Source organism: Bos mutus, chromosome 13, assembly GCF_027580195.1.
Source record: "Bos mutus isolate GX-2022 chromosome 13, NWIPB_WYAK_1.1, whole genome shotgun sequence".
Taxonomy (NCBI): Eukaryota; Metazoa; Chordata; class Mammalia; order Artiodactyla; family Bovidae; genus Bos; species Bos mutus.
The window spans coordinates 12,027,343-12,038,366 of NC_091629.1; the positions used below are offsets into that span (position 1 = coordinate 12,027,343).

The 11,024-nt window shown below is 36.6% G+C and overlaps 1 protein-coding gene across 1 annotated transcript in view; it reads left to right on the plus strand.

The window, feature by feature from the left end:
- The window catches only part of SPAG6 (sperm associated antigen 6), a 71,960-nt gene extending 61,245 nt beyond the window's left edge, over positions 1–10,715 (plus strand). Inside the window, exon 11 of the mRNA XM_005901643.3 lies at positions 1,131–10,715. Coding sequence (XP_005901705.1) covers positions 1,131–1,200 — 70 coding nt within the window. The 3' untranslated portion in view covers positions 1,201–10,715. The remainder of the gene's footprint in view (positions 1–1,130) is intronic.
- Positions 10,716–11,024: the final 309 nt, after the last annotated feature.

The window sequence follows — 11,024 nt, forward strand, 5'->3', positions numbered from 1 at the left end:
GTGCTTTGCCATTCCCTTCTCTAGTAGACTGTGTTTTGTCAGAACTCTATCTTGGGTGACCCTACATGGCATGGCTCATAGTTTCATTGAGTTAGACAAGGCTGTGATCCATGTGCCTCCTGAGAAATCTGTATGCAGGTCAAAGAGCAACAGTTAGAGCTGTACATAGAACAACCAACTGATTTCAAATTGGGAAAGGAGTACATCAAGGGTGTACATTGTCACCCTACTTATTTACTTTATAGAGTACATCATGTGAAATGCTGGGCTGTATGAAGCACAAGTTGGAATCAAGACTGCTGAGAGAAATATCAATAACCTCAGACATGCAGATGACACCACCCTTATAGCAGAAGGCAAAGAGGAACTAAAGAGCCTCTTGATAAAAGTGAAAGAGGAGAGTGATAAAGCTGGCTTAAAACTCAACATTCAAAAAATGAAGATCATGGCATCCGGTCCCATCACTTCATGGGAAATAGATGGGGAGACAATGGAAACAGTGACAGACTTTATTTTCTTGGGCTCCAAAATCACTGCAGATGGTGACTGCAGACATGAAATTAAAAGGGGTTTTCTCCTTGGAAGAAAAGCTATGACCAGCCTAGATAGTATATTAAAAAGCAGAGACATCACTTTGCTGACAAAGGTCCATCTAGTCAAAGCTATGGTTTTTCCAGTAGTCATGTATGGATGTGAGAGTTGGACCATAAAGAAAACTGAACACTGAAGAATTGATGCTTTTGAACTGTGGTGTTGGAGAAGACTCTTGAGAGTCCCTTGGACTGCAAGAAGGTGAAACCAGTCATCCATAAGGAAATCAATCTGAATATTCTTTGGAAGGACTGATGCTGAAGCTCCAATACTTTGGCTACTTTGAAAGTACCCTTTCTTTGCCATTGCACTGATACTCCTTAAATGTTTTGCTGTGTTTCTGGTACAGTCTTGTGAGCTGGTGTTCTCTTCCTTGATTGTTTCTAACCTCATACACAAAGCATTTCTGTAATATAATTGGTTGGTGTAGTAGAGATTTCATTCAGAGAATTATTTTAGATAAATATCTTCATTGAATCTTTTGTGCCTACTGTGCTAAATCTTTTCACAAAGATCTAATAGAAAATTTTCTTTTTCAGGTATTATTCCCCTGGATATTCAGAAACACTTCTGCAGAGAGTGGACAGCTATCAACCACTTACTAACTGAGCAAAGTTACATTTTTATGCTCGAATTGATAGCAAAGTATTTGTGAATGATATTTGTTAAAGCTCTTTCTAAGTATTTGAGCTAAATACATACTAATTTAGTCAATGTGAAATACTTTTGGATAATATTTTCTAAATTTATGTAACACTCTAAAAAACTAGTGGTTTGAATGTATGAGGAACTAGTCACTATCCTTTGCATAGGATCTGATGGAAAGGCAAATTTAAAAAACACAATAAAGGGTCTTCACAAATTTGTTATTGTTCCATTAAAGACCACAACATGCACACACTTCTAACTAGATATAGACGAAAGATAGTGTTCAGAAACTCTTAATTAATTTGCCAGTTCCTCATGGGCACAGGCAAGGAAGACTGGCCTTGGAAAGTCTAGGGATATCCAAAGGAAGTAGTTGCAAGAGGACACAGATGACAAAGTGCAAGGCATTTGAAAGATGCTGATGCTGGTTACACAAATGCATTATCTGAACACATGAACTCTATGGGTAACCTGGCAGGTTTTCCTAAGAATTTAGGAAGTTTCCTCTTCCTCCTAAGTTTTCTACCTCTTATCTTACTCTTCCCTAAACTGTTCCTTACCTTTCCTGGGGCTGGACAGGGTAGAAGTCAACATTAAGCATTATACTATTGCAGACATCCCTCTCCTGTTCATTGAAAGGTTTCTTCTTAGTCTAGGCCTCCTATTGAAGCAAGCAAGTCAAGGGGGTCCTCAGTGTTCCCTTGTCCTAGTTTCACAGTCCCAAGTTTCAAAAGTCAGATTTTCAGGGATTTAAGGAAAAACTTGAAAAGGATACCATTCGACTCAGACTTTACATGCATTTTCACAAATGGAGCTGAAAGGAAGATAAGAGGGAGTTGTGATAAAATTTTAATTAAAAAAAGCATTAGTATTAAATGCTGGGCTGGAAGAAACACAAGCTGGAATCAAGATTGCTGGGAGAAATATAATAACCTCAGATATGCAGATGACACCACCCTTATGGCTGAAAGTGAAGAAGACTTAATGGCCTCTTGATGAAAGTGAAAGAGGAGAGTGAAAAAGTTGGCTTAAAGCTCAACATTCAGAAAACTAAGATCATGGCATCTGGTCCCATCACTTCATGGGAAATAGATGGGGAAACAGTGGAAACAGTGTCAGACTTTATTTTTGTGGGCTCCAAAATCACTGCAGATGGTGATTGGAGCCATGAAATTAAAAGATGCTTACTCCTTAGAAGGGAAGTTATGACCAACCTAGATAGCATATTCAAAAGCAGAGACATTACTTTGCCAACAAAGGTTCGTCTAGTCAAGGCTATGGTTTTTCCAGTGGTCGTATATGGATGTGAGAGTTGGACTGTGAAGAAAGCTGAGCACCGAAGAATTGATGCTTTTGAACTATGGTGTTGGAGAAGACTCTTGAGAGTCCCTTGGACTGCAAGGAGATCCAACCAGTCCATTCTAAAGGAGACCAGTCCTGGGTGTTCATTGGAAGGACTGATGCTGAGGCTGAAACCCTAATACTTTGGCCACCTCATGCGAAGAGTTGACTCATTAGAAAAGACCCTGATGCTGGAAGGGATTGGGGGCAGGAGGAGAAGGGGACAACAGAGGATGAGATGGCTGGATGGCATCACTGACTCGATGGAAATGAGTTTGATTGAACTCCGGGAGTTGGTGATGGACAGGGAGGCCTGGCGTGCAGCAGTCCATGGGGATGCAAAGAGTTGGACACAACTGAGCAACTGAACTGAACTGATTGTGCTTTTTATTTTTCCTGTGTGATGTTTCTAACCTTGGGGAATATATGATTGGATTCAGGAGTCTTGGTTAGTTGGCATGTGTGTGTCTTTTTCTTTTTTTAATGGGACATTCCTGATAGTGATCTACCCTGGAGGCCTGAAGAGGAAGTAAGTGATAACCAGAGAGCCCCTTGGACATAGTTTCCAATCAGGTTAGCCTTCAGGTTTCCTAACTGGACTCTTTTTTTTTTCCCCTCTCAAACCTATCCATTTATTTTTGATATTTTCTAGATTAATCTTTGTCATCATTTTCTAATAATATGTAGCTTTGTTGTATCTTTTAAAATTTCATCAAACCCAAGATAATCCCATTTCTTTTTGCCTTGTATCAGTCTAGCAAATGTTATGGGAATGGTGAATTTCTCATTATGTATTTCTTGCTATTATAGTTTATGTTTGAAAAATTTCACTTCTTACATCATTTCATACTTACCAAATAGTTTTAAACTAAGGAAAATAAAACATTTAATGGAGTTTGAATGGGTGCTTCAAGGTAATCATATGCAATTTGGAAAACGTATGCTATGAAATGTTTCTTGGCTTAAAGCAAAATGAAGCTTTCTATATTCTTTGAAAAGTCTATTAAGAGATTAAAAAAATTTTTTTTTCTATTTATACTAGAGGGGAAATAGCATTTGTCCTCTATTCTTTGTTATTTTCACCCCTGGTTTGAATTTTGTCAATTCCAATCCTCTGGCCTTAGCAAACCCTGTCTTACTATTTCCCCTCCCTGGCCCTTGAAGTTTATTTGAAATTCAGCTGTCCTTAGGATATCTCATTTAACTTAGATGAACAGCAATTTATTTTTAGGACTTTGGGAACAGAGTGGTTGAATCTTACTATTGTTTGAACTTTATTCATTCAGTCACCTGTTGCAGAAATAGGTGCATACGTATCAGTGATGCCTGGAAGGAGATTAACGTTTGGGTTCTAGTCAGGTCTGTCAATTAGTAAGACTGATAATACTTGTTCAGCTGACTCATAAGATGCTTATGAAGATAGCTTGCATTGATGCATAAAACAATTTTGTCAACTATTTCATTCTGTACAAACCAATATGTGATTTATGGACAATCTGACAGTCAATGAGTATACTTTTTGGCCAGCAATTGGGCACACCAGGCCCCACACTCTTAGATAAGTGGAGTTTATACCAGATGATTTATGATAAAGAAAAACTAAATTTCCTGCCCTCATGGAGTTTTCTAAGATAAACACATTTGCCCAGACACAGGGAGTAAAATAGATAGAAGACACTGAACACCAAACAGGCATATTTCATGCAGCATGTAAAAACAAATGACAACCTCATATTTACAACAGGAGGCTGATCTGTTTTTCTAACCTTTCCTCTCAAACTATCCCCTTAAATACAGGATTAAAGATTTGCTTTTTCTAAACTTGATTTGAGGTCCTGCTTCACATAAACTCTGATCTTAAATTCCTGGGTAAGGCCATCTCCAATTCAAGATGTCAAGTTTAGAAACTAACCTTGAAAGAATGAAGGATTTTTCTGTTGTGTTTTCAGATCTCCAACCCTTTCCTTAAATTCATAAACCCTGACCTTAAATTCCTGGGTAAGGCCAACTCCAGTCTAAGATGTCAAATTTAGAAACTGACCTTGAAAGCATGAAAGATTTGTTGTGTTTTTCAGTCATCTAACTTTGATTAAGTTAGGTGCTAGCAAATGGTGAGGTTTGCGTATACTGTGTTTTATTTTGCTACAAAATTCACTGTGTAGAAAAAGCAGATTTGTAGCTCTTCTGTTTCAGAGATTAAAAGGATTAAATGACCGTCTTAATTATAACTATTGCATTTACCCATTGGTTAAGGCACTTTGTATTTTTTTTAGAATCAAACTGGCTTTTAGTTTATTATTTTTTTAATTGTATAGTTGATTTGTGATGTTATAATAGCTTCAGGTGTACAACAGTGATTCAATAATTCTATAGTTTATACTGCATTTAAAGTTATTATAAAATACTAGCTGTATTCCCTGTGCTGTTTAATGTATCCTTTTATACATAGTAATTTGTGCCTCTTAATTCCCTACCCCTAACTTGCCCTTCCCCCTTTCCCTCTTCCCACTGGTAACCACTGTATCTGTGTCTGTTTTATTTTATTCATTTCTGTATTTTTTTATATTCCACATACAAGTGAGATCATGCAGTATTTGTCTTTGTCTGACTTAGTTCATGTAGCATAATTCCCTCCCAAATCCATCCATGTTGTTAGGTCAACTATTAGTTTCTTTTACCTTGTTTTGTCACTGACAACTGTAAGGAGAGAAGAGGAGGAATTTGGACCATTAATTTGCAGCATGTCTTACTGACAGTTAAATACAGTGGTTTGTTCTGTTTTCTGAAGGTTATTTAATTAAATTCATGACCTAGGAAGCTAACTATCCCCACATCTAAAATAATTGCTTCTCTGTTGGTGAGATGTAAAGCCAGGATTGATTTTCTCCTGGCTGATAGCTCTCCTTTCTGAGTCATGAATGTCATCTCCACTCTCCTCCCCACATAATTTGATCTCTGTATTTGATCACTATTTAGTATACACTTCACTAAACAGATGTCTGAGTAATTAAAATCCCACATGGGCGCACTCATCAGTGAGCTACATCTATTTAACAGTCAGCCTAGAAACTTCTCACCCTCGGCTCTTCTCTCACCCTGGTGTCATCTGTCACTGGCCTTTAGCAGGCTTTAAATATTAGAGTTCAAACCTGGCTATGTTTGTTTTCCTGTATTCATAGAATCTCTCCTTTCATTCTCAGCTTGCATTTTCCCCACAAGTCCCTGATCTCTTTCTCCTTCAACTCACCTGGAATTTATGTCCAGTTTTCTACCAGCATTCAAATTCTCATTGGATGAATCATCCTATATTTCGTTCATGCCAGCACCAGGAAAAAAAAAAAAATCAGGACCATGGATTAAGAGTGCTTTTTTTCCCCTGTGGCATAGCCAAATATTTCAGTCTGAACAATCCCCCCATTTTTTTTTTTTTTTTTTTACACTATTTGAGATCAAATCCTGGAAACCTGTTTGGTGGCTACAGGTCACTGAAGGATGTTGATGGCCAAGAATTATAGAAGGAAAGAATGTGGGTTTGGAGCAGAAAAGGGAAGCTAGGAAGGACTTACTAACATGAAATTTACTCACTTTTGAGAGAGGATTTAGATAGAACTTTATTGATGAAAATGTTTATACTTAGGCTGTATTCTTATGATAAAGCTTACAATACTGATATAACACTACATACAACTTGAGGTCAATGCTGTAATTTACAGAGGTAAAGGAATTCTCTTTGCAGTTGATGATGCACATTGATTTTAGGAAAATTTTGAAATGAGTATAGAATATATATTTTCTGATACCTATCATTTGAGACTTGAACAAAATCAGATAAATGAGTGGGCAACAGTCATATGGCAAAATAATTCTTTATTTTCCTACTTTAAAATAGAATTCCAGTGCATTTAACATGGATCATTTTTATAGACATAAGTTTATCAGAACATGGGTGACTTGTGAGGTTCCCTTGTATTCACGACACTGGGGAATTTTTAAGGTGATCAAAAAACAAGCAACAGGTTCAGAGGTTAATTAATACAATTTTAGTTCTATGAGAGCAAATTCTGAAAGTACTTGTATAAACCTTATTACCATGATTGTATTTTAAAACTACGTGAAAATCCTATTTTGCTTGGAGCTTCTTGTTGGTTGTTTGGACGTAACTCCTAGCCTTGCTGTCTAAACTGACAAAGGCCAGGTAAATAAACAGAGACATAAATTAATAACAGGATTCTTGGACAAATAGTGACATGGACCAGGAGCTAGTATTTCAGGAAAGTAAACGAGTTCAACATGATGAGAATGCTTGTGGGCGTGATTTCTTTCACCATTTATCATCCAGCATCACTGTAGGCCTGATGGCTCCTGAACGAGAACAATTTTCATTCTTCCAGTGCTCAGGGTAATCTCCCCTTGCCTGTTCCCCAGCTCCCTTCCCCTCCATGCAGCGTGTGTTTCATCTATTTAAAGTTCAGGGCACTTTTTTCTCTTATCCAAGCTTTGTAAGTCTTGTTTCCCCTCCAGTCATTCCTTACCACATGTCCATCCATGTTCTGCTGTCAGCTTTTTTCAGATCATTTAAAAAAAAAAAGGAAAAGATGACTGAACTCGAGTAACCAATTTCTGGCTTTCCACTGCCTTAGTGTAAATCAGGGAGAATCTTTCCTGACCTTCTTACCATGTTGTGAGGGTCAGATGTGCTCTGTGGATACAAGAGCTTTATACATGGTTACTTGTGGCCAAGGGGCTTGGGCTCCAGCCCCACCTGCCTGACTGAGATCCAGTTTCAACCACTCCCTTGCTGTGTGAGCTTTAACAAGCTGCTTACCTTTTCTGTGCCTCAGTTTCCTAAGTGGAAAATGGAAATCATAAAAGTACTTAAGTCCTGGGGTTGTTTGCTGATGGTTACATGAAACAATTCATGCGTATTATGAAGTCAGTACACGCTCAAAACAGTCCCTGTTTTTTGAGCCCCCACCAGGTGTTAGCACAAGTGCAGACATCTGTGAACTTCCTCCCAGCCTCCCCTCTTCATTGGGGCCTCTGGGACCTGTCCTCGTTCAGGCACTGCCGAAAGCTGGGCTGTATCCCTTGGGTGTGGTCTGTGAGCTAAAGATGGGGCAGAATGTAAGAATCCTGGCTAAGCACACACCTTTGTGGATTGACAGGCCTCTGTTTCTCTAAATTGTGTTCACTGGGCAGAGCTTCTCCTCTAATGACATGTTTATGTTGATACTTTAATTTGCTGCCTTTACGTACTTAAAGCCACAGAGATACATCTTTCCTAACCTGGCAAATGGGGATAGTAAGAATATCTACTCCTGGGTTTGCAATGAGAGATGTCAAGTGAACCCCTTAGGAGGAGACAGGGAAGCACAGTATTCTAGGGTTTGCTTTTGAAAAAGAACTGGAAAAAAAAATCATCATGTAATCCAAATATCATCACTTTGTACACATGAAGTAAGGTGGAAACAGAACATATCAAAAGTAAAATCTTGCATTCTAAAAATGGGACAAATGATTCTTCCAAATGAACTCTCTTCTTCAAAGTGGTTTCCTCTGAATTCATAAGACATAACCCATAATACAAGGACACTGTTTTTGCCCCAAATGTGTTGGGATTTCTTCTTTGAAAAGGCTTTTAAGAACCCTGGTGCAAATACTAACTCTACATTTTATGACAAATATCTTTCTACTTCTCAACTTTTTATTTATTATTTTTGACATGTTGTTGTTCAGTCACTAAGTCATGCCTGACTCTTTGTGACCCCATGGACCCCATGGGCTGCAGCACACCAGGCTCCTCTGTCCTCCATTGTCTCAGAGTTTGCTCAAATTCATGTTCATTTAGTGATACTATCTAACCATCTCATCCAAAAATGTCCCTCTCATTTTTGACATACAGATGTTCTAAATGTTTATGCAGATACATCTATGTATCTTCCATTATTTTGCATTTTTTCCCACTCAAAATTTCTTATTTAAGGGACTTATTTATATTTTCTTTTAATATCTCATGTTTGCCTCTTTAATCCACTTGGGATGTATTTCAGTAAATTGTATGAAGTGAGCATCCAATGGACTAAACTATTGGCCAGTTTTGAATAATCTGTGTCCTCCTCATTGGTGATGCTTCATTTATGGACATATTAAATTTTCTTTCAGGATTTTTTCTGAAACATTCATCTATTTGTCAAGCTTTTCTCAGTCGTTCAAAATCACTGTAATTACTTTGGCTTTATAATTTGCATTAACATCTGGTACAGTGAATCTCCTATTATTATTCTGTCTTTTCAAAAGTATTCTGGCTATGATTCTGTTTTTTCTTCCAAACAGCAATTTTTTTTTTCATTAAAAAATAATTTTACTGGAATTTGGTTAAAGTCACAAATAAAGGAATAGATATATTTACCTAGAAGCATATCAGATTTCTCAATCTATTTACATCTTTTGCTTTCATGCTTGTTTCTTTCTTTCTTTGCATCAATCCCTTCCAGGTGTTGCCAACATACTTATATGTTAATAGAATCTTTTAAAAATATATATTTCCCAACAGGTTATTACTGGATCTGGAAAGGTTACTGGTCTTTAATAGTCATTTAAAATAGCTTTTTAATCATGTCTCTTGAGTTTTCTAGGCAAAACATCTGCAAATAAAGGTAAATTTTCTTCTGCCTTCAATATTTTACCTGTTATTTGTTTCTTGTCAGAATTATTTCAGCATAATTTTAAAGGATAGAGTTGATAGTGAGCATCTTTATACCTGATTTTAAGGAGAATGCCTCTCCTGTCATATCACTGGATATGGAAATTTAAAAAAACACCCCAAAGAAGATTGAATTGTAAAAAGAACTCTCATTGCCTATTACCTAGCTTCAACAATTATCAGTATTTTGGCAAACATTTAAGATTATAAATTAATCCAGACTTTTTAGATGCTAATTTGGAAATATCTATTCAGAAATGGATCCAGCAATTACATTGCTAGGCATTAATCCTAGTACACCAGTAGCAATAGGCAAAGATACACAAGGATGCTAATGTAACTGTATAGAATTGCAGAAAACTAGAAAATATTTCCCAATAGGTGAATAAAAAATAATGGCACATTCATATATTTAAACTGTTCTATTATTCATGTATATTCAAATAATAAACTATGAAAAATTTTGCACACCTATGTGCTGATATGGGAGGATGTCCAAGATACCGTATACAATGAAAAAAATCAAGTGCTGAATAATCTGCATAGTATTCTATTAATATTTTTTTTGAAAAGGCAGTAGTCACATACTTAAAAAACTTTTTTTTTTTGGCTATCTTGTGCAGCATGTGGGATCTTAGTTCCCTAACCAGGGATCAAACTCGCTTCCCCTGTATTGAAAGCTCTGAGGCTTAACCACTGGACCAGCAGGGAAGTCTTAGTCATATTCTTTTATGTGCATGGGAAATTTCTGCAAAGATATGTAAGAAACAGTTAGTGGAGGTTATGTCTGAGAAGAACAAGGAGTGATGATGGGAGGCTGAGGAATTACTATACAGTTTCTCCTCTTCCTTACAGTTTGACTGTGACTGTCCTACCATTAGCATTATTATTTTTATGTTTAGTCCCTAAGTTGCGGCTGACTTTTTTGCTACCCCATGGACTAGCCTGCCAGGTTCCTCTGTCCATGAAATATTCCAGGCAAGAATACTGGAGTTGGTTGCCATTTCCTTCTCCAGGGGATCTTCCAAACCCAGGGATTGAACCTGCATCTCCTGCATTGGCAGGCGGGTCCTTTACCACTGAGCCACCTGAGAAGCCCCATTATTTTTATAAAACCTTATTAAAGATACGATGTTGGCTATTGGTTTAATATTTACTGAGATTTTTAAAAATTTAGTTGTTTTAATGAGGTGTAGGTGTTAGATTTTTATCATCTATTGAGATAAGGTTTTGTCTTGTATGGCCTAAATGTATGATTTGTTATTTCAAATATTTTCCTATTATTAAAATATTCTGGCATTTCTAGGATAAAATCTTCCTGATCTTATTAAAAATTACTTGTTTCATTGAAAATAACTTGCTGATATTTCTGGGGGGAATTCTGGCATTTGATTTCTTATGTGAGTTTATATTTTTGACTATTCTTTTTGTACTCTTGATAGGTTTTATAGTTATATTTGCTTCATAAAATGAATTACATTTTTATATATTTATATATTCAGAAAGGGAATTATATCTTTCAAAATTTGCAAGAATTTGCTTATAAAATCTCTAAGATGAGCCTTTTTTGACTTCTCTGGTTTTGATCTACTTAGTTTTTCTAACTTATTGATAAAATTTGGGTGACATATATTTTTTCTGAAAAAAAAAAAAATAATTGGAATATAGCTAACTATATACATAGCATTCTCAGATAATTAAAAAAAAAACCTCAAACTTCTCTGTATCTATTGTCTCCTTT